The sequence below is a fragment of the Phyllobates terribilis genome, unplaced genomic scaffold (genome assembly GCF_046119375.1).
Source record: "Phyllobates terribilis strain yellow unplaced genomic scaffold, ASM4611937v1 Scaffold_2__4_contigs__length_985480577, whole genome shotgun sequence".
NCBI classification, from domain to species: Eukaryota; Metazoa; Chordata; class Amphibia; order Anura; family Dendrobatidae; genus Phyllobates; species Phyllobates terribilis.
This window is the reverse complement of record NW_027362762.1, coordinates 212,120,874-212,147,534: the sequence shown is the minus strand read 5'-3', so window position 1 is coordinate 212,147,534 and position 26,661 is coordinate 212,120,874. Positions and strand designations below refer to the sequence as shown.

Sequence of the window (26,661 nt, the reverse complement as noted above, 5' to 3'; positions counted from 1 at the left end):
TGGAAACTCATGTTGCGGGGAGATGAGGGTAGTGTGGGTGGTGATGGGCATCAAAACAGCCTCCCAACACAGATCACACCACTTAAAAGTCACTGTCAGAAACAGACAGCAGAATTTAAGGGGTTGAACAGCTGCCATCAGAGCTAGCTCCAATTTCGGTTTTTGTAGACAGGCGATGGCTGTGTTACACAGCCGGTACCGGCCGTATATAGTGCAGGCTCAGCTCCTGAACACTCACACTTGCCATAGGACCATTCCAGTATGTGCCATGTCTGAGGGAATTAAGTCAACATCACCCTCTCTCGGTTAATCAGTGTCCTGTAAATTATTCTTAAAACTAGATTTATTACAGCGAGGCATCATATAAAGCTTGTATATAGTGCACGTACCATCCCTCCTGTCTCTACGCCGGTCTTGCGAACCAGATGCCCTTTCCCGTTCATGCCTTCCTTTTTCCCTGACTGGGGATCGATGTTTGGATGGACTTCTCCTCCTCTGTGGTGATGATGTATGGGTGGTATACGGAGAGGATGATGACCTTCTGGCGGATGGCGAAGAGGTTCTTTGATAGTGAGGGGACGGTGATCTCCTACGACGAGGAGAGGGGGAGTGTCTCTGAACTGACGAGCCGGACTGTGAGGATGGGGTGTGGTGTCTTGAGGAGACGGGAGAATGATGACGTGCAGGAGTAATAGACCTATTGAAATAAATTTGAAATTAACAGTGAAATTCTCCGAGAATAAAAACATTACAACAAAGTGAATCTATATTGTTTAATGTCAATTATTGTCGTGTACAACAAAATCCAAAATATTCAGTTCGTACCTGCGGGAAGGCGAGATTGCATGTTTGTGTGAAGAGGATTTCACAGGTGTTGGTGAAGACGTATGCCGTCTCCTCGAAGCAACAGGCGAATACTCTCTGGAATGGGAAGAATTGCTGCGAGAACGGTCGGCTGGACTTGGTGAGCGCTTCTGCCGGTGCGATCCCTCAGATAGGTCCCTGCTCAGAAAACGAACATAAACTCATTGAGTGGTGCTGAACATACGGACACTGTATAGAAAAATAACTAGTGTGCACAAATACAGGTAAAGAATTAAATTTTTCATCAAAAGCCCGTTTTAGATTCATGGACATAACTTCAATCTGTAGCTAGTCTTGTTAGGAAAGAGGAGATTATAGCTACTGGCTCCGAATAGTAGCCAAGATTGTGGCCAGTTTCCTGTTATATAACAGCTCCATGATTTCTCTAGTAATGTGGGATTTCCTGGTACTGACCTCTGTCTGTCTTTTTTGTCTCTGTGTTTTTCAGCCTCCCTGCCTCTTTCTTTAACGTCTTTCACTCTTTCCTCATTGCGCTCCTTGGCTTTATGTTTATCTTTGTGCTTCTTCGAGAGTGAAACTTCTTCCTGAGCAGGTGGTGGAGGACTTGGTGTCCGAGGTCCTTTCTTCTTGCTTTGTGCTACTTTTGAATGTCTGTAAAAGGAGACAGATGAGTTTCCTACGGACGGCATTCATCATGTATGCTCACGTCATGTTACAATCATCAAATGCAGGTGCATGCAAACTTCGGCGCCCAACACAGATTTTACAGTCCCATAATTCTACGGGATATAAAAGAAAAAATAATAATAATAATAATAATGTTTTACCAGAAAATTACCTACTTTTTAAATTAGGTTTTTGCATTGAGTGTATTTTTTTTATGTCAATTTTTTTCCCATACCACAATCTAGATTGGAAATAAAAATTAGAACTCTTGCAATCCTCACACTAAAAACTGCGGCTATCCTGGACTCATAGTTCCTGTCATTAGCAACAATGAAAAGGCTGACCCTGGGTTATACTGAAGCATCTAATGAGCATGTGCAAAGGTCACTATGAACAAAGGGAGAGCAGTGACATCACCTATTGTGAATGGTGGATCCGTTGTTAGCAGCTCGGTATAAGAGGTGTTGCAAGATTTCTACTAGTGTTGAGCGAGTATGTTCTATTAACCCTTTCGCCGTGTATGCTCAGGCGAGCTCCGAGTATTTACAGCTGCTCGGTGATGTGTTTGAATCTCTCCTGTGTGCATGATTTGCGACTGCTTGACAGCTTTATTACATGGGAGGAATGTCTATTTCTTACACATTCCTCACATGTAATGAAGCTGTCAGACAGTTGCAAATCATGCACACGGGAGCGATTTAACCATATCACCGAGCAGCTGTAAATACTCGGAGCTCGCCCGAGCATACTCGGACAGAACATACTCGCTCAACACTAATTACTACTTGTGTTTTTGGAGAGTGTGGGGTGGGAGAGTTGCTTTTTTATATAGACTGTAGTAATATGAAAAAAAAAATACGTGCAGCACAAGGACCTGATCTAAATAATAGTTCATAGTTAATTTCCTGATGACTCTTTAAATTATGGAAAAGGCACATAACTGTTGCATTAGCCTCTGCCTACCTTACTGGTAGCTCAGTTGGAGGAGGTGATGCCCCTGCTGCCATTTTCTTTTCCTTCTTACTTGTAGGATTGCCAGTTTTTGGACTGGACTTCCGTTTAGGAGACTTGCTGGATTTATTAGGTGATGGAGACATTTTAGCTATAACTTCAGGTGAAATCTACAAAAAATAAATAGATAAAAATGAGGATTGCATTTTCAACCTAAAATTATATTGCAAAGCTCGTTAAAGGGTCAATATTGACTTGTAGGATTGCCATCTCCAATAGGTAGCACTAGAGTTCAAGTCCTCTTCCAATTTGCATATTTAATTTCCCAGAGGAGCATGCAAGGCATTTAAGTCTCCTCATACTGGCATGTCTCTCTCCACAAAGGAGAAACCTTACCACTTAGATCCCAGTCTTAGCCTCTCACCATGCCAAATCAGATGTCATACTATGTACTGACGAGGGGCAATATCCCGAAACACCGTGTCTGAAAATTGAGATTCTGATTTGTCATATTGCAAGGCTCGTTAAAGCGTCAATATTGACTTGTAGGATCAATGCTTCCAATAGGTGGCGCTATAGAGTTCAAGTCCTCTTCATCTCTGAAGAGACAATTTGCATATTTTTTGTTTTCACCAGTGCTCCCAACTAAAAAATGTATTTCTGTGGTCTTATGGAGCAAAAAATAAAATTAAACTTCTGCAAAATCCTTTGGTTGCATTTAGTTATAAATCCATGACTAGTAGATCCGAACGATATTAGCCATATTTTGTCACGACTCCACTTGCCATGTGATCAATCATAGAACTTGGAGCAAATACTTAGGAAATCCCACATCTTAGGCAGACGTGATGTTTTGATGGAGACATGAAGCTGGTGAGCAGCCAAAATAATGTGATAAAAATGCTAAATAATATAATAGACTAGCAGTGTCATAATGGAAAGTGAGTTTATGACTGTTTTAGGGGAAAACATTGCCCGTAATCCCTTCATAATTATTTTGGCGATGAATTGCAGCAAAGCAGTCTACCTGTCAAAATGTTGCAACCCTGGCAAACAGCTGATTTTGCAGGTTGCAATACAAGGATGGCCCTAGCCTGAATAAAGGAAAAGCACTCAGAGTGCAGACTTAAAAAGGCAAAGGAAGGGTCCTAAGTATCTATCCCTCCATGATGTCCATATGCCCTGATGAGACACGTGTACAAGGATTGTCTTGAGACCAAGCCCTTTATTTGGGTGTATACACAGGGAGCATGTAGCAACTGGAAAACAAGTCCAGAGAAACTTATAATAACAATAATAATATTTTTTATTTATATAGCGCCAACATATTCCGCAGCACTTTACAATTAAATTCTGTCAGATCCCTATAATGCCCATCATGGCAACGTCACGCAGAGAAGTGACAAGATGAAGCACGCCGTTCAACACCCACTTTATTCTTACCTCCTTCTTAATTACAATCTCCTCCCGTTTTTCTATGTTTTCCTGCTCTAATTTCATTAACTCGCGTTGGATCTTCTGACGTTTCATTTCCAAAGATAATTCGTGGTCATAGTCGTAATTAACATCACCATTCTCTGAATCTATAGCGTAAATGACAAGAATGATACTTTGAGGATTTAGAGAAAGATCAAAAAGTAAAGCCAGGGAAAGACATAAGAGGTTGTCTCGTGAGAAATGATGGATTACATGGCAGCCATTCAGTGTGGCTCTCCATTTTGGCTCATGCAAGGGTAGGACTATGAACTGCATATGCCAGAACAGCGCTTATATATGGGTTATCCTCTTCAAAAAACTGTATATACACATGCACAGACACCTGGTTATCACATACACCTACATATATGGCCTAAGCTGCACATAAATACTGCACCCTCCATTGAAGTGAACACGTTTTTCATAAGGTTATTATAAAAAGCAAAAGATGTGGCCATCCTCCCACTATATGTGCAGCCGTCTGGTCAAGTCCACACCTGATTCCCCCCATGATCAGGTAGGTTAATTATCATAGATCTAGTGAATATGTCTTGACTAGTGATGAGCGAGCGTGTTCTGTTAACCCTTTCGGCGAGCATGCTCAGGTGCCCGCCGAGCATTTGCGGCGTGCTTGAATGTTATGTTTAAGTCTCTACATGTGCATGATTTGCGACTGTTTAAGACAGATTTAATACGTGTGAGGAGTGCCTAACAAACAGGCATTCCTCACAAGTATTAAAGCTGTCAGTCGCAAATCATGCATTCGAGCACGCCGAAGATGTTCAGAAACCACCCGAATATGCTATTAAATCTCGAGTGAGTAATGAGCATGCTCGCTCATCACTAGTCTTAACATCTGCGGAACAGTGTGGCAAACCAGGGATGTTCGTGGGTGGAGCCGATTTTTTGGCAAGAACAAGCCAAAACCCCGAACACAAACCCGAATTTGAAATGCCGAACAAATTCGCTCAACACTAGTCTTGACACAAAAGCATAAATCATGGCAAGCTTCTTCCAAAAGCAAAGCGAGCTATGGTCACAGCCATTAACCAGATTTCCTAAGGAAGGTTTTCAGCACCTCGTTGGATCCATGCTGTTCTGGAGGCAACAGGACTTCTACCATGTTGTTCCATAGACCTTTCTAGTACTAGGTAAGGAGTTTTCTCACTGTTTAGGTCACACGAGACTTGCACACCATGCATATGGATCTTTGGCCTTTTCACAGCAGGCACATCCCAGCTCCCTAGAATTAGCCCATGGGCTGCAAACTAAACTGTGATTATGCTCTGATCACACTGCTTGTATGCTCTAATTCAGATCCGTCTGCTGTGTCAGAGATTGTGGCCAACTACATTTAACCACTTCGCGCCAGAGCCTGTTTTTGCCTTCGTGACCGGGCCAATTTTTACAATTCTGACCACTGAGGTAATTACTCTGGAACGCTTCAACGGATCCAAGATTCTGAGACTGTTTTTTGTGACATATTGTACTTCATGGTAATGGTAAAATTTCCTCGATATCACTTGCGTTTATTTGTGAAAAAAAATCGGAAATTTGGCGAAAATTTTGCAATTTTCAAACTTTGAATTTTTATGCTCTTAAATCAGAGAGATATGTCACACAAAATAGTTAATAAATAACATTTCCCACATGTCTACTTTACATCAGCGCAATTTTGGAACAAAAAAAAAATTTTGGTTAGGAAGTTCTAAGGGGTTAAAAGTTGACCAGCGATTTCTCATTTTTTCAACAAAATTTACAAAACCATTTTTTTAGGGACCACATTACATTTGAAGTGACTTTGAGGGGCCTTTATGACAGAAAATACCCAAAAGTGACACCATTCTAAAAACTTCACCCCTCAAGGTGCTCAAAACCACATTCAAGAAGTTTATTAACCCTTTAGGTGCTTCACGGGAATTTTTGGAATGTGGAAGAAAACAATGAGCATTTAACTTTTTTTCACAAAAATGTTACTTTAGGCCCAATTTTTTTATTTCACAATGGTAACAGGAAAAAACGGACTACACAATTTGTAGTGCAATTTCTCCTGAGCACGCTGATACCCCATATGTGAGGGAAAACCACTGTTTGGGCGCATGGCAGGGCTCGGAAGGAAACGAGAGCCATTTGACTTTTTGAATGTAAGATTTGTTTGAATAATTAACAGACGCCATGTCGCATTTGGGGAGCCCCTGATGTGCCTAAACAGTGGAAACCCCCCACAAGTGACCCCATTTTGGAAACTAGACCCCTTAGGGCAGGGCTCGACAAACCCAGGCGCCTGGTCGCCAGTGGCGCCTAGAAAATGTTGTCTGCGCCTAGAAAATGTTGCCTGGTGCTTGAGGAGTTGAGAAGAAAAAAAAATATACTCTCAATCCAATCCCACCTCCTGCACGGAGTCATCCAATCGGAGGAAGCAGGGACAGTATCGCTCAGGCCGCCTTCTCCACTTTGCTCTGCCCCCCTTATGCTCCGGGACTGGACAGGGAGAGTTGGGTTACGGGGGAAGGATCGCTGCGGCCGGGGGCCCGTTCTCATCTCCCGCTACCTGTGTAAGTACATACAAGGACCGTGCTCCCCGGGGAGACGCTGTGTGTGAGGGGGTCTATATGTACAGTATCTTTAAAAGTAAAATGTTGTTTATAACGTTTGTAATGTTTTTTTTGTTAAATTAAAAACCAAGTTTGCTTAAAAAAAATTCTGGCTCCTAAATTTTTTGGCTGGCTCCTAGATTCTGAACAACTTTGTCGACCCCTGCCTTAGGGGAACTTATCTAGATGTGTGGTGAGCACCATGAACCCCCAGGTACTTCACAGAAGTTTATTATATTGAGCCGTAAAAATAACATTTTCACATTTTTTCCCACAAAAATGTTTTTCATCCCCCAATTGTGAATTATCATAAGGGTAACAGGAGAAATTTCACCATGAAATTTGTTGTGAAATTTCTCCCGAGTATGCAGACACCCCATATGTGGGGGAAAACCACTGTTTGGGCGCACGGCAGGGTTCGGAAGGGAAGGAGCGCTATTTGACTTTTTGAATGTAAAATTTGTTTGAATAATTAGTGGACACCATGTCGCATTTGGGGAGCCCCTGATGTGCCTCAACAGTGGAAATGTGATGAGCACCTTGAACCCCCAGGTACTTCACAGAAGTTTATTATAACTTTAATAAAATTTTCACATTTTTCCCACAAAAATGTTTTTCATCCCCTAATTGTGCATTATCATAAGGGCAACAGGAGAAACTGCACCATGCACCATGAAATTTGTTGTGCAAATTCTCCTGAGTACGCAGATACTTCATATGTGGGGGAAAACTACTGCTTTGGAGTACGGCAGGGTTCGGAAGAGAAAGGAGTTAAATGTTGGCTGGGATAGGTTGCAGACACCACGTCATATTTGAAGAGCCGCTGACATGCCGAAATATCAGAAACCCCTACAAGTGACACTATTTTGTAAACTACACCTCTCAAGGAATTCATCCAGGGAAGTAGTGAGTATTTTTTAATTTTTAAATTTATACCATTGGGCAGTGAAGAAAACATAACTATATTTTTAACACAAAAAAAATGTTTTAGCCTCAGATTTTACATTTTCACACAGGGCAATGGGTAAAAATGGTGCCGAAATGTGTCACACAATTTCTTCTAAACGTGGTAATACCCATATGTGGCTGTACAGTACCGCTTAGCCATACAGAGAGATCCGGGAGGGACAGAGCGCTATTTGACTCTTGGAAAACGAATTATTGTAGAATAGTTTGCGGACTCCATATACACAGCCCCTAAGTGCTAGAAGAGCAGAATCCCCCCTCAAGTGACCCCATTTTGGAAATAATACCCCTTTGGGAATTTACCTACAGGTGTAGTGACGATTTTGACTCCATGGGTCTTTTCCAGAAACAAGCAGCAGTGGATGTTGCTGAGTGAAAATTTCAAACTGCCATTGAAGTGATGAGTACGCTGTAGTGACTAGAGATGAGCGGTGTTCGACTAGAACTGTTCGCCAATCTCAAATTCGAGCTGTTTTGGGCGGTGTTCGACGAACGCAAACGATTTGCAAAAAATTCGGCTGTTCGAGGTTATGTTCGATAACTGTTCGGGCACCAAAAACGTAACTGGATTTTTTCACATCATGCACGGATTGTCTGTCACTCACTGTAATGCCACAGCCATGGTGGTTGTGGCATTACAGTGGCTGCCCAAATCGATGCGAACAGTGCTCACAGTGAAACATGAAAAGCCGGCAATTCAGCAGCGGCATACACCGGTACCCGACAATTTAGAACAGAAAGAATAGAGCATCACACATAGATTAGATAGATAGAAACAGGTCAGTCACATATATAATAAGTACAGTGATAGTGTTGATTACTGTACTTGTCATTTAGTGTTAAAATAAAGGATTTATTAAAAAAAAAATTGGCGTGGGGTTCCCCATAATTTTAGTCTCTAGCGGAGGCTAAGCAGACGGCTGGGGCAGATGTTTGAAGCCTGGGAAGGGGGTAATACCCACGGAGCTTCCCAGGCTACTAATAATAGCCCCCAGCTGAATACCTAGCCTTTACTAGCTATTAAAATGAGGGACCCCAAAAAAAAATGACGTGGGGTCCCCCCTATTTTAATAGCTAGCAAAGGCTAGGCAGACAGTTGGGGGCTGATATTAATAGCCCAGGAAGGGTGCCATGAATATTGGCCCCCTCCCAGACTAGAAACACCAGCCGTCAGCCGCCCCAGAAATGGCGCATCCATAGGATGCGCCAATTCTGGCACTTAGCCTCGCTCTTCCCACTGCCCTGTAGCGGTGGCAGTGGGGTAATAGGGTTGGGGTTGATGTCAGCTTATAATGCCAGCTGACATCAAGCCCAGGTTAGTAATGGAGAGGCGTCTATAAGACACCCCCATTACTAACCCCATAGTCAAAGTTAAAAAAAACACAAACACCCAGAATAAAGTCCTTTAATTGAAATAAACACACAATTCTTTATTGTTCTAAATTAAACCATACTTACCATCACGCCCATTCCAGCTGAAGCCAATGTCTTCTGCAATAAAAGTAAAATAATAAACCAACATGATCCTTAACTTTCCAAGGTTCCTAGGACGGCTCCAGCTCTGCTACATCGAGATGACAGGCTGAATCGCAGCAGAAAGCTGCCATCCAGCTTGCCATGCCGCAGACACTGAGAAGCGCATGCATGCTTGCGCTCCTCAGTGTCTGGCTGTGACGGCATCCAGATGAGCCGAGTTCATGTCCAATGTACTCAGCTCACCTCATGCACGTCATTGGCCGCGTGGGAGAATTCTCCTACGCATGCGGTGAGCGTGAGAGAAGTCTCCTACGCTCATGGCAAGCGCAAGCGCAGGAGAATTCTCCCAAGCTGTCAGTGACGTGCATGAGGTGAGCTGAGTTCATTGGACATGAACTCGGCTCATCTGGATGCCGTCACAGCCAGACACTGAGGAGCGCAAGCATGCCTGCGCTTCTCAGTGTCTGCGGCATGGCAAGCTGGATGGCAGCTTTCGGCTGCGATCCAGCCTCTCATGTGAATGTAGCAGAGCTGGAGCCGTCCTGGGAACCATGGAAAGCTAAGGATGATGTTGGTTTATTGTTTTACTTTTATTGCAGGAGATCGTTGGCTTCAGCTGGAATGGGCGTGATGGTAAGTATGGTTTAATTTAGAACATTAAAAAATTGTGTGTTTATTTCAATTAAAGGACTTTATTCTGGCTGTTGTGTTTTTTTTAAATACTTTACTAGAAATTCATGTGGTCATGTCTAATATTGGCATGACCCCATGAATTTCGGGCTTAGGGCCAGCTGATAATACCAAGCTGGCCCTAACCCCTTTATTACCCAGTGAGCGACCGCACCAGGGCCCAGGATGAGTTGGGTACAGCGCCAGAAGATGGCGCTTCTATGAACGCGCCATTTTCTGGGGTGGCTGCGGACTGCAATTTGCAGCGGGGGGGAGTGGGGGGGGTCCAGAAAGCTTGGGCCTCCCTGCGCTGCGGATTCCAGCCACCAGCTGCCTAGTTGTACCTTGCTGGACACAAAAATAGGGAAAAGCCCCATGTATTTTTTTTTTTTTTTTTATTATTATTTCATGAAATTCATGAAATAATTTAACCACCACTTCTGTATTTATCACCCACTCCTGGTTTTGGCTTACAAATACTGATGTAAAATACTGACCAAATACTCAATGTGTGAACGTGGCCTAATAGATTTGAAATTGGGGTTCATTAACCCCTTTAGAGCCCATGACGTCTTAGTACGCACATTTGCGTACTGCCAGTTCAGTGAGGGCTGCTTCGCTGAGCCCTCACTGAACCGAGCACATGTCAGCTGATTCTTATAGCTGACATGTGCCCGCAACAGCCGCGGGTGGAATCGCGATCCACCCGCGGCTGTTAACCTGTTAAATGCCGCTGTCAATCTCCGACAGCAGCATTTAACGCACGCTTCCTGGAAGCGCGTCCTAAGCCCAGCCACGTGATCGTGGGTCGCCGATGGGCGTGCATGACAACCCAGGGTCTGCAGCAGATGCCTGGGGTTGTCATGATCTGGTCGCTATGAGCGCCACCTAGTGGTCGGCGCTCATAGCACAGGACCATTTCTGCTGCATACAGGGGACCTGCTGGTCCCCTTGTATGTAGCAGAGCCGATCAGACAACTGCTGCTTCTAGTCTCCTATGGAGACTATTGAAGCATGCAGTAAGTGAAAAAAAAAAGTTTAAAAAAATAAAAAAAATTAAAAAAATATAAAAGTTTAAATCACCCCCCTTTTGCCCCATTCAAAATAAAATAATAAAAAATAAACCCCACATACACATATTTGGTATCGCCGCGTTCAGAATCGCCCGATCTATATAAAAAAAATAATTAATCCGATCGGTAAACGGTGTAACGAGAAAAAAAATTCTAAACGCCAGAATTACGTTTTTTGGTCGCCACAAAATTGAAATAAAATGCAATAACGGGCGATCAAAATATCAGATCTACCCCAAAATGTTATCAATAAAAACATCAGCCCAGCGCGCAAAAAATAAGCCCTCACCCTGCCCCAGATCACGAAAAATGGAGACGCTACAGGTCTCGGAAAATGGCGCCATTTTTTATTTATTTTTTTTTTTACCAAATTTTGGAATTTTTTTTTCACCACTTAAATATAAAAGAACCTATACATGTTTGGTGTCTATGAACTCGTAATGACCTGTAGAATAAGAATGGCAGGTCAGTTTTAGCATTCGGTGAACGTGGTAAATAAAAAAAATTAAAAAAAAAACTGTGGTATTGCACTTTTTTTGCAATTTTACCGCACTTGGAATTTTTTTCCCGTTTTCCCATACATGATATGGTAAAACTAGTAATGGCGCTGAAAAGTACAACTCGTCCCGCAAAAAATAAGCCCTCACATGGCCATATTGACCAAACAATAAAAACGCTATGGCTCTGGGAACAAGGGGAGCAAAAAACGAAAAAGCAAAAACGACAAAACCCAAGGTTGCGAAAGGGTTAAAAATGTGTTGTGATGTGCATTGCTGGCTTCAGTATCGGACGTATTATCTTCATTTTATCAGATGCGTTAGGGATATGATTTTGTGACACCTGTCCATCAGCCTTGTCCAATAGAAAAATACCACACAGGAGAAAGCTGCTTTTCTATTGGAGGAGACTTATGGTCACATGCTCCTCCACCAGCAGCCATTGTATGGACAGGAGAGCTGTGCAGTCTGAGGAAAGCTGCAATAACGAGCAGGAGGAGAACCTGTCATTCCTATAGAATAGGGTCACAAAATCATGTCCCCAACACATATGTTGAATCCCTTTAACTCCCAAGACGCCTTACACCTTTTCAACCATACCTGTAAGATATTCGATTTCATTCTTATACAATTATTATACAGATTTTATTTCTGTACACCTTATGCAGAAATTATAGAGCCCCATTTGAAATATGCAGAGAACCGCTAACCTTTGCAAAGCGTGCATAGGAGGTTTTGATACTGAACTCCACCCCACCCTTCCAAGGACCAGGAAAGCCACAGATTGAATAAAAGACAGGTCCATTGAAAGGCAGGGGGAAGCCGCCTCTCAGACCTCCTAAGCACTTTGCCCATACGGTAATCTGAGACCGCGGCACCAGAACAGAGGCAAGGCAGTGGTATCAGCATTCAAAAAGGGACCACTAATTATGTGCATCACACTGACTAACTATAGGAAAATGACGGGATGAGCAGGTATCAAGGAAAAGTGGGCCTGATTACAGCCAAGTGCTTTTAGTTTTACTATGATTGAGAAATGAAATTCTGCCTATTGCCACAGGCGTACAGTGGAGAGATTTTATATTACGCACAGAGGATATAAAGAGTGTACACATCCGTTAAAATTCCAGGTTTTTGTCATGTAAAAAAAATATCATACCGAGATGAATCATTTCAGAACTTATTCCACCTTTAATAATCACCTAAAATCTGTACAAATCCATTCATAAAAAAAAAAAACTGAAATCATTTTGATGGGGGAAATAAAAATAAGACTAAAATATTGTGATTGTATAAGTGTGAACACTCTCGTATAACAGTGTTCAGAGTTATCCAATTCCTCAAAAAATGATGAAAAGAAAAGCAGAAAACTGATCCGTTAGGCTGTGTGCCCACGATGCGTTTTTGGTGCGTATTTGCAGCGCGTAAACGCTCCAGAAACGCATTGCATACCTTATCCCATGACATTCTGCAAGTTCTGTGCAGATTTTACTCGCAGAAAAAATACGGACATGACTAATTCTTGTGCGTTTCTGCATGCGTATTTGCCTATACAATGCACTGGAAAAAGGCATGACAAATACGCATGTAAAAACCGCATGCGTTTTTCTGCCAAGGAGATGCAGAAATGCTCAGGAAAATTTCTGCTTCATTTCTGCATCGTGGGCACTAAGGCATAGGCTGCCAAGAGGCCAACAGCAACGACAAAGGAGCTGCAGGAATTTCTACCATGTACTAGTTGTGACAACAATCTCCCGTATTCTTCATAGGTCTGGTCTGTTGTCATAAGGTGCTAAGACTGAATCCTTTTCTTACAAAGAAAAACATCAAAGTCCAGCTATAATTTGCCAAAAGCATGGGAAATGCGTGTTATGGTCTGATGTGACCAAGGATGAACTTTTTGGCTATAATTCCTAAAGGTATGTTTGATGCAAAGCAACACTGCATATCACCACCAAAATAACTCCATACCCACAGTGAAGCATGGTAGAGGAAGCATTTTGATTTGGGGCTGGTTTTCGGGAGCTGTAACAGGGGCTTTAGTCAAGATGCAGGAAATTATGAACAATTCCAAATATCAGTCAATTTTGCAACAAAACCTTCAGGCCTCTGCTAAAAAGCAGAAAAGGAATTTCACATTTCAGCACAACAACGACCCTAAGCATACCTCCAAATCAACAAAAGATTGGCTTCGCCAGAACTAGATCTGGAGAAAACCTGACAACCGATAAATGCTGCCCAAACCGTGGTACGTTTGACTCTGAAACGCTGTGGTATTTAAAAAAATAAATAAATACTTTAATAGGTGCCGGGGTCAGAGACTGTGGCTTCTCCCTGCCAGTTGCCCTGGATTGAAAAGTCTCTGCCTACGTGTGCATATGGGTAGAGACTAGTGATGAGCGAGCATGCCTCATTAACTCTTTCGGCGAGCACGCTCGGGTGCTCGCCGAGTATTTTGGCATGCTCAAGGTTTCATTCATTGTCGCCGCGCCTGCAAGTGTCACGGCTGTTTGCCAGGCTCTCTCGGCATGTGTCACAGCTGTCAAACAGCATTGACACATGCAGGTGGGGCGACAATGAATGAAACCCCGAGAACACTAAAATACACGCTCGGGTGCTCGCCGAAACAGTTAATGAGGAACACTCGCTCATCACTAGTAGAGACCTGTCAATCCAGGACTGGGGCTGGAAAAACTGCCAGGAACCGACTGTCCGACTCGGTCTCTAGCACCTTTCAAAGTCTGTTTTTCCCTGTAATGCTGCAGAATTTCAGAGTTCAAAATACCTGGCTGAGTTCAGCCAATAGGTCAGACAGAATATTAAATGTACGGGTTGGGGGGGTCACTTGGGCAATAGTGATCACAAAATACGTTTTCACATATACTAAGATGCACAGCAGAGATGTGACGAGGGCACTAAACTTGAGGAAGGCGAATTTCCAAAGGCTATGGGTATGTTCATATGTCGCGTTTTTCCCATGCCTTTTTTTGCCGCGAAAAGCGCATTTTACTGTACCAGCAGTAGTAAATGAGTTTTCTGAAATCTTGTGTATAATTTACTAATCTTTTCATTGTAGATTTGAAGCAGTTTCAAATCTGTAGCATGTCAAATCTGTAGCATGTCAATTCTTTCAGCGTTTTTCACCAATTCTAATGAATGGGGACAAAAAACGCCTTAGAAAAAATAAATAACAAATGTACGTTTCTTACTTATGCAGCATTTTTCCTTCCAAAAGAGACGTGTTTGATGCAGAAATGTCTGCAGAAAATACTTAACATGTGCACATACTTTAAGAAAGCATTGCCATAAACTGGGACAATGTAATTGAAAATAAAAGTACACAAAGTAAATGGGAAAGTTACCGTATTTTTCAGACTATAAGAAGCATCGGACCAAATTTTGGGGTGGAAAATAGGAATAAAAAATATTTTTTATAAGATGGGGGTCCATCATATAGTCTAAATAGGTACGGCATCTTACCAGGGGGGGCGGTGGAGCGGGGGTCATAGGAGGCAGGATCCTTCAGGAAGCCAGCGGAAGTGGAGGAATGATGCGGACCCTGGGTGCGAGAAGGTGGTGCTCCAACAGCGGGGAGATGCTGCGGGGCCAGTTTCTGGCTGTCGGCAGTGAGGAGTGCGCTGCTTTCAGGAAAATGGCCGCCCAAGATCTCAGTCTGTGCATGCGCCGACTAGGGCGGCCATTTTCCTGTAGATCACGGCTTCAGGAAGATGGCCGCGGCCACCGGAAAGCAGCGAGCGACGCTCTGCCTCACAGCTGACAGCCAGACACAGGCCCCGCAGCATCTCACCCCTTTTGCTGCTGCTGCCGCCAAGTTCCTGGGGGGGGGGGGGGGGAAGGGAATGGATGGCCCTGCGATCCCGCTCCATCACCACCGCAACTATACGGTAAGCTACGTTCGCACCCCCCATTTTCCTCCCAAATTTGGGGGAAAAAAAAAAAAACTCTGAAAAATACAGTAAATGCATCCTGAATAGGACCTGTGCACAACGTATAACCTATGGGAATAAACAAGCAAGAAATAGATGGAAACCACTATGGCTAAATAGAGCTGTAAGGGGAGCAATAAATGACAAAAAGAAAGCATTTAAGGAATGAAGAGGCTAGTGATCTGTCTCAGCTCCCACAGGCTGAACCTCACAAAAGTACCAATAAGGGAGGGACAAAGGCCTTCCGCAGGACTGTGGCTGCCATGGCAAGTCACTGACACTCCACGATCGCACCTAACAAACCTCCAGGTAGGATAGCATGGTATAAATGCTGCCACTAGTGATTTACAGTGGCATATAAGAGGTTAACAGCAGCGTGCTCCAGTGCGCTGCTGTTAAACGTAGATTTTTCCTGCATAACACAGCTAGCATCTTCCGCTTGTGAAGTAGGCCCGGCTCCTGAGTTGGCTCAGGGGATTAGGAGCCCAATAGGATGAAGATGATTCCAATGGAACGTAAATCCTTCCAATGTCCATTTCACCCCCAGCTTTGGCAAAACACAACGCATCATACAAAGCACATGTGATAGCAGCCGTGATGAAAGAGGGACACATACTAATTCTAATGAGGAGGCGCCTAATTCTAGTTACTTCTAAGAACCTAAACAGGGAGGCTCTTCTGCTGTTCTCAAGTTTGTACTTACTCATTTTTCCACATTGGTCAACTGCATCAAGATAAAATCAAGAATTTGCAAAGCGCCCCAGAAAGTCAAAGCACAGAGAAAAGAAATCAAAGCATTTCTAAATACGAATACAATTTAGCTTGGTGTTGGGTAAAGAAGTTCATAGATACCACACTGCAGCCTAAATGCCGGTGTGCTGCTCACCATCTCGGGTAGTTTCCCATTCAGCGGCTTCTTCGTCACTATCTGGAGTTCTCTCCTTGGTAATTTTAATATCTTCCTTTTCTCGGTGTCTTCCCCTGGAGGACTCTTTCTGTAATACAAAAAAAATAAATACATTTTACAAAAAGAAGTAATCGCAAACATATCACGCACCTAACGAAAATCTATGAAGAAGGTAAAAGCTGCCAAGAAGGAAGACTCTTTCCATGTAGAATTTGTGGCCATGACCGAGATGGTGAAACTTTCCCACCCGAGCTTTCTACATTACATAGGCTATTTGAAGGGTTAGGGTATGTGCACACGATGCAGAAATGAAGCAGAAAATTTCTGCATCATTTCTGCATCTCCCTGGCAGAAAAAACGCATGCAGATTGTGCATGCGTTTTTCCTGCAGAATACATGCGGATCCACATGCAGATTCGTTTCCGCATGCAGATTGACAAGCACTTTCCAGGCGATTTTAGCATCACCTGGAAAGTGCTTGACAACTAGGTCACACTGTATAAATCCATGCAAACGGCATGGATTTATATAGTGTGACCCGAGAGAGTGTATATACTTACCTCCGATGGCCCGCGCTGTCCTGCTTTACAAAGTTCCCGGCTGCCGGCAACTTTGAATTGAAAGACCTGCCGACGTCAGCGTCACGTGACCCGTCACATGACTCTGACGTCAGCGCAGGTCCTACAACTCACTGCAAGTGCCGGGAACCAAGCGGGAGCGCTGCGCGGGCCGCCAGAAGGTAAGAATACATTTATTTTTTATTTTATTCTTTTTTTACAGCTTTTTTAATGGTATCTGGGTGTGGATGAGACTCTCCTCTCCTCCACACTCGGGTACCATCCGCATATTAGAACGCGCCAATAGTGCAAGTACAGATGCTGTCTTGTGGAATTGGCGCGTTCTAATGCAAGTCAATGGCGGCGAAATCGCCGCGTTTCCGCAAAATTAATTGACATGCTGCGGATTTTTGACCGCAGCGTTCACATCATGGGCACAGCACATGCGGATTTCCATTGGGGAACATTGCTTCCCTTCTACCATGCGTTTTTCATGCGTTTCCGCGGCGTTTACGCAACTGCAAAAACGCCGCGGAAACGCATGAAATACGCATCGTGTGAACTCAGCCTCAGTGATTCCTGATCATCTCAGAGTGGGCTAGAAGAGATATTTAGTGGATATTCAGGGATAACAACTAAAAGTAAAATAAATTAATGGGTCCAGATATCTCAAAGTTCTGCAGGGATTAAATAGGCAAACCCTTACTTGTAATATACAAGGACATGCTCCATTTCACAAGAAAGGTGAACAGCAAATGTGATGCCATTATTTAAAGGGGTTGTCTAGGACTTTGGTATTAATGGTCCACCAGTGGGAATTCAACATGCAGCACCCCCAACAATATGCAATTACCAGGTCCAGCAGTATACAGTGAACAAGTATACAGACATTACAGCAGGGGATCACAGAGGATTCTTTCTTTGAGGTAAAATATTGTTTAAAAATAGGCAGGGAAATGTTCTACCTCACAAAGAATGAGCTGCGATCCCCTCCTGTAATGCCTGTATACTAATGTCCTCTCCTGCCCAGGAGCTGTGGTATGATCAGACCATGTTCCTGTACGGTCAGACACAGCCATTACACAGTACACAGCAGGGGCACATTTATAAGATTATCTCAGCACAGGGACATTTTATTTAAACACATCCAATTGTGGAGTTTATTTTTATTCCAAGATCTGTTGGTTAAAATATACTTTTATTCATGGTACAATCCCTATAAGCCAATGGCCAACCACGTAAAGCATGGAAGAACCAGGTGTGTACAGTTGCTCTATGTTATAGTTCACAGAGAGGGGTCATAATAGGACATATTCATCCTTTTGGGTGGTTTATGCTATACATCTCTAAATTTGTGAAAATATCGTACCTACTGATTGTACATACATTTCAAAAGACTTAAAGAAGTTGTCCACTACTTTTTCATTAATGCCCTATCCATAGGATAGGGCATCAAAGTCTGATCGGCCAGGGTCCTGCACCTGGCACCCCCGCAAGCAGGCCAGATGTGCCTGCTTGCAGAGCTTGGCCGTCTAGCTGTAGTGGCCGCTGCGGGGTACTAGCCTATGAATAGGGCATCAATGAAAAAGTAGTGGACAACTTCTTTAACCCCTTTCCAACCTGGTCAGTAATAGTACGCACCAGTTCGGAAAGGCCGGTTCAGCGGGGGCTCCGGTGCCGAACCCGCACTGAACCGGGCACGTCAGCTGATTCTTACAGCTGACATGTGCCCGCAACAGCCACGGGTGGAATCGCGATCCACCCGCGGCTGTTAACCAGTTAAATGCCGCTTTCAATCTCTGACAGTGGCATCTAATTCGCGCTTCCGGGAAGCGAAACCTAGACCCCACCCATCGGTGATCACGGGTCACCAATGGGTGGGTATGACAACCCAGGGTCTGCGGCAGACCCCTGTCGTTGTCATATCTCAATTGCTATGAGCGCCACCCAGTGGTCAGCGCTCATAGCAAGTGAGCATTTCTGCTGCATACAAGCGATCTGCTTATCGCCTGTATGTAGTAGGAGCAATCAGACAACTGCTGCTTCTAGTCTCCTATGGAGACTATAGAAGCATGCAGTAAGTGTAAAAAAAAAGGTTTTTAAAAATATAAAAAAATATATAAAAGTTTAAATCACCCACCTTTCGCCCCATTCAAAATAAAATAATTAAAAAAAAAAACACATATACATATTTGGTACTGCCGCGTTTAGAATCGCCCGATCAATATAAAAAAAGAATTAATCCAATCGGTAAACGGCGTAACGAGAAAAAAAATTCTAAACGCCAGAATTACGTTTTTTGGTAGCCGCAACATTGCAATAAAATGCAATAACAGGCGATCAAAACATCGGATTTATCCCAAAATAGTATCAATAAAAACGTCAGCCTGGCGCGCAAGAAATAAGCCCTCACACGGTCCCAGATCCCGAAAAATTGCGCTTTTTTTTTTTTTTTTTTTTTTAAAAGCAAACTTTGAATTTTTTTTTCACCACTTAAAATAAAAAAAGAACCTATACATGTTTGGTGTCTACAAACTTGGAATGCCGTGGAGAATAATAATGGCAGGTCAGTTTTAGCATTCAGTGAAAGTGGTAAAAAAAGGACCTAAAAAACAACTGTGGAATTGCATTTTTTTGCAATTTCACTGCACTTGGAATTTTTTTCCCGTTTTCCAGCACACGATATGGTAAGACCAGTGATGTTGTTCAAAAGTACAACTCGTCCCGCAAAAAATAAGCCTTCACATGGCCATATTAAACGAAAATTAAAAAAGTTCTGGCTCTGGGAAGAAGGGGAGCAAAAAATGAAAACGCAAAAACAGAAAATCCCAAGGTCGTTAAGGGGTTAATATCACCAGCCATTCTCATCTCCCAATGAAGTGAGCAGAGCCAGAATACCCTCCCAACACCCTACTATCCAAAATAAATGGACAAAGAAAACTCTGATTACCCTGGAAGGAGAAGTTTGTTCTTCGGCTGTACGTTTCTGTGGCTCTGATTCTACCTCCTGACGCTTATTTTTCATTCTATCACGCAAATCTATAGTGGGCCTTTCCGGGGACCTGAGAACAAAAAGGTTTTATTAGCAACACTTATAAAAAGGCAGATCGCAAACTACACAATTATTCTAGATGCATGTATATATTAAAACCGAAAGATTACTTTTCTACATAGAAAAACTACTGTAACAATATTCCTATACTCTGCTTCATTATAAATACTCATTAATATGTACAGGGAATTCAAGAGACTTTTTAACCCTTTCTGCTGCAGACACTGAATGCACTTGTGCTATACATGCTGCTCTGTATACAGTGCAGCAAACCCTGAGAAATATAACTCAGAAGCATTGGGTGGATTGGCTCCTGAAGGTGTGGGATGGTGATATTCAGATCATTACCACCATTATAGAAGTAAAGCGATATAAACCGTTCAAATGATCACTAAATATATTAACTCTTTATTACAACACACAAGGAACAGATAAAGGCCTATAAAAAGCCCCTAAAAAAACTCTTTATTTAAAAACTGAGTAGACCATGTGGTTATATGATGACTAGAATTAATTGCCAAAAGTTTTATACAAAGTAATACAGTGGCAAATATATAAAAATATACTGATTAACATAGCACATAATTATAGACCAGTATATAAAGAACTGCATATAAATCAATATGTACTAGATATAACGGATGTCACAAGCAATATCTGTAGAATGAATATACCTTTTTTTATGCTACCAGTATAACCAGGCTTACCAAAACTACATCAATACCCCTTAAATCACAGTAGGCAGCCTTTTTCCAGGCAACAGAGAATTACCATAGTATAAATCAATACAGACCATGTGCCATCATGTTGAACCACACTGTCTAGTACCCCCTCATTCTACAGATATTGCTTGTGACATCCGTTATATATCGAGTACATATTGATTTATACGCAGTTCTTTATATACTGGCCTATAATTATGTGCTATGTCAATCTGTATATTTCTATATATTTGCCACTGTACTACTTCGTCTAATACCTGTGCCAATTAATTATAGCCATCATATAACCACACTGTCTACTCAGTTTTTAAATAAAGAGTTTTTTTTAGGGGCTTTATCTGTTCCTTGTGTGTTGTAATAAAGAGTTAATAAATGTTGTGATCATTTGAACTGTTGTTTATATCCCTTTACTTCTGTAGTGGTATGAATATGATATATAATTTGGTACCTCCATAATTTATAAATATTGATTTAAATTAAAATGGGTCTATATAGCCTAAAGTTTGTACTAAGTGTGGGATTGGGAACCTGTGGCATCCCAGCATTAAAGGATTTCACATACTAAAATAGATTAGCATCCTTCGCACATACAACCACATCTACTTCACATGGTAGAGAGGTTGCTAGTGATGAACGACTGTGATCTTAACCCTTTCGGCGAGCATGCTCGCCGAGTATTTTCAGAGTGCTCGGGTGTTATGTTTTAGTCACTCCGTGCTCATGAATGCCTGTTTCTTAGGCATTCCTCACAAGTATTTAAAGCTGTCAAACAGTCGCAAATCATGCACACGGAGTGACTAAAACATAACACCCGAGCACGCTGAAGATACTCGGAAAACACCTGAGCATGCTCGTAAATCTCCAGTATCGAGCATGCTCGCTCATCACTAGAGGTTGCACTTTTGTAAAAAATGAAAATAATAGGATGCGTAGTCTGAAACTGCTACCAAAAACTACATTAAAAAATATATTTTTTTATAGGAGAAGTCCATTGAAAGAGGAGAATAATATACATACGCTATAAGGGAATCTAATGGGAGTCACAAAAAATTTGGCCTTGAGCAGGAAGATGTCTCAGAGAGGTGGCCAACTGGAGAAATGTCACTGTACCTCAGGGAATAGAGTGCCCGCTCCCTTATCATAAAGAGGACCTGTCACCATAAATATTCTGCTGTTCTCCTGAATCTGGCATCATTTGCCTTCCTCTGGATCCTGAGATACGGCCCTCTCTTTCCTGTATATAATTCTGGCCTCGTTAGTTAGGGTGGGTGTGATCCTCAAATAGAGGCCAACAGAGCAATTGAGGACCACACCCTCAGGGTTAAAAAGACTAGATTTATATCCAGGGAGCTGTAGCTTAGAACAACGCAGGAGAAATTATATAATATATATATATATATATATATATATATATATATATATATATATAAAAAAAAAAGATTCAGGAAGACAGCAGCACTTACACCAGGTGAAAAATGTACAGATGTATGGCAACTGACAGGTTCTCTTCATCCCCTTGAAGATCTGGGAATTTTTCATGTTTTGCACTTTCGTTTTTCTTCTTTATCCAAGTCATGGTTTTTATTTTTAGGACGCCATAGCTTATTTTTTGTGGGACTAATGTGTTGCATTATAGAAAGAAATCTCAATTCTCCTAAAAAGCTCAGCCTGTGCCTGGCAACAGAAGGTTTTATGGTAGCCATGGCTGCCTTCAGCAATTGGTGCCCTGGTAACCCATCAGTATACATCATAGGTCAGTTAGGTGTGGGGAAAGAAAAAACCTTGATGAAAATGTATTAATGTTAGTGCCAAAAAGAATATGGTGCTGTTGGACTTTGGAAAATGCAGTGACCGGACTGGTGGATATGGGCAACAGCATCACTGATCCTTTCCTTTAATTTTGCACTTGATGCCATCTATTTTGTTTTTATCTACACTGGGTACGTTCTGGGAAGATAAAATGCAGAGGATGAGCTGAGATCATCCTGAACATGTCACATGGAATTTACAGAGGAAAGGAAATCCCCAGAACATGACAGACCATAAGGCAACGTTCCCAAGATGGGTTTTTGGCGAGTTTTTTTTTACGTTGCATATTTTCGAGAAATGCAAGTAACTTATTTAACTTAATGGGAGCAGAAATGGTGCAGAGGATCTGCAACATCAAAAGTTCATTGTGGGGACGTAGCCTTAAAGGGGTACTCCCATCTAAGGCACATATAGCATATCCACAGGGTATGTGGGACCTACATCTATCTCTAAAATACAGTCAGGCAAGATGTGGGTTCTGGAGATCAGAACGGGTTCTAGACGTGAGATCAGTACCCAGCTTTAAAACTGGAGAACCCAAAATAGATTGAGGTGGGAAGAAGGTTTGGGAGATAAGTTGGGGTCCCGAGGAGGAATATGCCGCAAAATTCTAAGGTGGGAATACTACAAATTAAGCAGATAAGAAGGTTACATGACTGCTGTTACTCACCTTCTGTAAGTACTGCTGTAACCTTTTCCCCTTGGTGATGGGCCATGAATATATCTACAAGTATTACCATACACACAGCTACCAGTTTTCATCCAGTTACGACACTGAGTCTGAAATAATAATAAAAAAAAAAGCAATAAATTTTAGGTGTCTATTATGGGAGTCTGAAATTATACATCTACGATGTGAACTGTAGTTATACAATCACTATATAACCAGCACTATGAAAGCTAGAAAGGATACCACTTGGCAGCCCTAAAGTTGACCAGCCGTATATTCTTTATATAATGAGGCAGAACTTCTATTCATCCACTGAGACCATCCATGTCGCTACGTAAAATGTGAACGAAGCTCAAGTTTCCGCAGATGGAGCTAATAAAGCGCTGACTCAAGATGCTGTGAGTCTATGACAATCTAGTCTAAACTAATCATCACCAGCATTAGGTAGCTGCAAGGTGAAGCTGTTCTTTATCTCGGCCTTCAGACTTTTTGTAATGTTCTGTGTATGAGAAAATGAGTCTGCTCTTACCTCTGCACTATTCCCTGTGCTAGGTCCAAGCCTCTCAAAAACACTTGGTCTACGTGATGTGCTATCCGATATGGTCTTGGTATTTTCTACTGTAACCTTCCGTCGGATTTTTGACATCTTGTTCTTTTTCTTTCCTATTAAAAGGTAAAGATTTTTTCTTTAATACTGCGCATCTGAAGTCTTAAAAGTGTATGGTCACCTATAAACCCCAGTTTACATGAAAAAGTGAGTAGCTCTGTAATCACATTGCATCATTCATCTGTATTATAGTCCAGATCTTCAGGCTCCAGAGCTGAAATCTGTCATCTCCCATGTTAGGACTGTGATGGCTAGCTCTAGTTTCTAACAGCAACCATCAGAACTGACTGGTGCTCAGGGACATAATACAGGTTGCAACGCAGCACCGGCTCAAGAAATGTCAGGTAATAGAATATAAAGTGATTTAACTTATTAGGCATATTAGTGAACTAACCTTAGTATGATATTGGATGGCACGCATGCTGTGTAAACCATAATCACATAGTAACAAAACTATACACTAAAGCAGTGCCTTTAAAGGGAATGTCAGTAGGATCAACCCCCTCTAAGTCGTCTATATGGGCATGCAGGTCATAGGAAGCTGAATAAAATGATACCTTGATATCTGCAATCTGATGTCTTATTCCAGAGAACTCCACATTCTTCTTATATGCAAGTAAGCTGTTAAGATCTATGGGCCAGACACTGATCTGCATGAGAATCTGCCTCAAGAGCTTATTTAAAATGAAAGGGGGCATTAGCAGTGTGAGACATGTAGCTCAAGAGAACAGACTGTCAGTCATTACATGTCTCACACTGGTAATGCCCCTTTCATTTAACATGAGCTCTAAAGCCAGATTCTCATGCAGCTCAGTGTCCGGCTCATAGATCTTAACAGCTCATTTACATATTAAGAATAACATGGATTTCCCTGGAATGAGACATCGGATCACCGATATCAAGGTATCATGTTATTCTGCTTCCTATAACCGGTGGCTTAGGAGGGTTGATGCTGACAGATGCCCTTTAAACATTCTCATACCTATGAGGCTGATGAGCTTGTTCACGAGAGCCACAAGTTGACCTGGACATTGCAGCCCATAATCAGACTGGGTCAGATATGTGAAATGGGACTAAGACCACTAAAAAGTGGCCATATACACAAATATCATCTGAAGCCATCAATTATGGTGGTGTTCTGAGTCTACCATGATGTAACAAGCAACAAGGCTTATATAACTGGATATCAACATGCCCGATCCTTCTGTGAATGGCTTTAGAAAAGCTCCATTTACACATCTGGCACTGCACTTTTCTGCAGTTGGAATGGACATCTCAGCTCCAGGAGCAGCGAGTAAAGGTCCCCATACACAGACTAACGACATGAGCTCAGACAACTGTTTAATATGTATGGTGGCTGCCTGTCTCTCTTTGGGAAGAGAAGGATCCAGTATGTTAGATAACAGACTGACAATTCTTTTGTTCTAGGCAAGATAACCACCTCCAAGAGCCTGAGCAGCAGCTCTCTCATAGGAAACACTGGAGCAGTCAGCAGAGCAAGTGCTCCTATGCATGGGAGAGACACCTGCCAGACAAACCATCGTTTTACCGGCATCTATCTATTGTGCTCGGGGCTCCTAAGACTGGCCATACATAGCGGATAGCTCTCACCATTTCTCCCAGCCCCTCTATATACATATTGTAGCCCACTACACACGATATCTACATCTAATGTGGATAGTATGGGATAGCTATTTTTTTTTTTTCTTTTAAAGGATAAAAACATCCCAATATAGTAAGTGATCTCCTATCCACAAGATAACTATTTTGGGAATAGGGGACAACTTAGTGATAGCCAGGGGTCTGACAACCAGGACCCCCCCCCCCCCCACACACACACACACCCAGCAATCCAAAGAATTAGGGGTTCTCAAATTTTTGTCTATGGGGCAGCCAGAGAAAGAGTAACATGGTCTGTTATTTCCAGCAGAAAAAGACTGCTGCAGACACGGAGCATGTGCAGCTCCTCCGCCACATTCACTGGTGCAGACACGGAGCATGTGCAGCTCCTCCGCCACATTCACTGGTGCAGACACGGAGCATGTGCAGCTCCTCCGCCACATTCACTGGTGCAGACACGGAGCATGTGCAGCTCCTCCGCCACATTCACTGGTGCAGACACGGAGCATGTGCAGCTCCTCCGCCACATTCACTGGTGCAGACACGGAGCATGTGCAGCTCCTCCGCCACATTCACTGGTGCAGACACGGAGCATGTGCAGCACCTCCGCCACATTCACAGGTGCAGACACGGAGCATGTGCAGCTCCTCCGCCACATTCACTGGTGCAGACACGGAGCATGTGCAGCTCCTCCGCCACATTCACTGGTGCAGACACGGAGCATGTGCAGCACCTCCGCCACATTCACTGGTGCAGACACGGAGCATGTGCAGCACCTCCGCCACATTCACTGGTGCAGACACGGAGCATGTGCAGCACCTCCGCCACATTCACTGGTGCAGACACGGAGCATGTGCAGCACCTCCGCCACATTCACTGGTGCAGACACGGAGCATGTGCAGCACCTCCGCCACATTCACTGGTGCAGACACGGAGCATGTGCAGCACCTCCGCCACATTCACTGGTGCAGACACGGAGCATGTGCAGCACCTCCGCCACATTCACTGGTGCAGACACGGAGCATGTGCAGCACCTCCGCCACATTCACTGGTGCAGACACGGAGCATGTGCAGCACCTCCGCCACATTCACTGGTGCAGACACGGAGCATGTGCAGCACCTCCGCCACATTCACTGGTGCAGACACGGAGCATGTGCAGCACCTCCGCCACATTCACTGGTGCAGACACGGAGCATGTGCAGCACCTCCGCCACATACATTGGTGCAGACACGGAGCATGTGCAGCACCTCCGCCACATACATTGGTGCAGACACGGAGCATGTGCAGCACCTCCGCCACATACACTGGTGCAGACACGGAGCATGTGCAGCTCCTCCGCCACATTCACTGGTGCAGACACGGAGCATGTGCAGCACCTCCGCCACATACACTGGTGCAGACACGGAGCATGTGCAGCACCTCCGCCACATACACTGGTGCAGACACGGAGCATGTGCAGCACCTCCGCCACATACACTGGTGCAGACACGGAGCATGTGCAGCACCTCCGCCACATACACTGGTGCAGCCACAGAGCATGTGCAGCACCTCCGCCACATTCACTGGTGCAGACAC

General features: G+C 43.2%; 1 protein-coding gene across 3 annotated transcripts in view; it reads right to left on the bottom strand.

Annotated features, from left to right (window-relative positions):
* ZC3H13 (zinc finger CCCH-type containing 13) overlaps positions 1 to 26,661 on the bottom strand; it is a 44,965-nt gene that overhangs the window by 16,931 nt on the left and 1,373 nt on the right. For 2 of the 3 annotated variants that reach the window (XM_073663842.1, XM_073663843.1), the window contains exons 2-10: positions 23,387 to 23,520; positions 22,858 to 22,967; positions 19,555 to 19,666; positions 16,027 to 16,135; positions 3,886 to 4,025; positions 2,455 to 2,612; positions 1,279 to 1,476; positions 826 to 1,002; positions 390 to 697 (exon numbers count right to left, since the gene is read on the bottom strand). In XM_073663842.1, the coding sequence (XP_073519943.1) occupies positions 390 to 697; positions 826 to 1,002; positions 1,279 to 1,476; positions 2,455 to 2,612; positions 3,886 to 4,025; positions 16,027 to 16,135; positions 19,555 to 19,666; positions 22,858 to 22,967; positions 23,387 to 23,503 (1,429 nt within the window). In that variant the 5' untranslated portion in view covers positions 23,504 to 23,520. The remainder of the gene's footprint in view (positions 1 to 389; positions 698 to 825; positions 1,003 to 1,278; positions 1,477 to 2,454; positions 2,613 to 3,885; positions 4,026 to 16,026; positions 16,136 to 19,554; positions 19,667 to 22,857; positions 22,968 to 23,386; positions 23,521 to 26,661) is intronic. The other variant, XM_073663844.1, reaches the window with a different exon arrangement.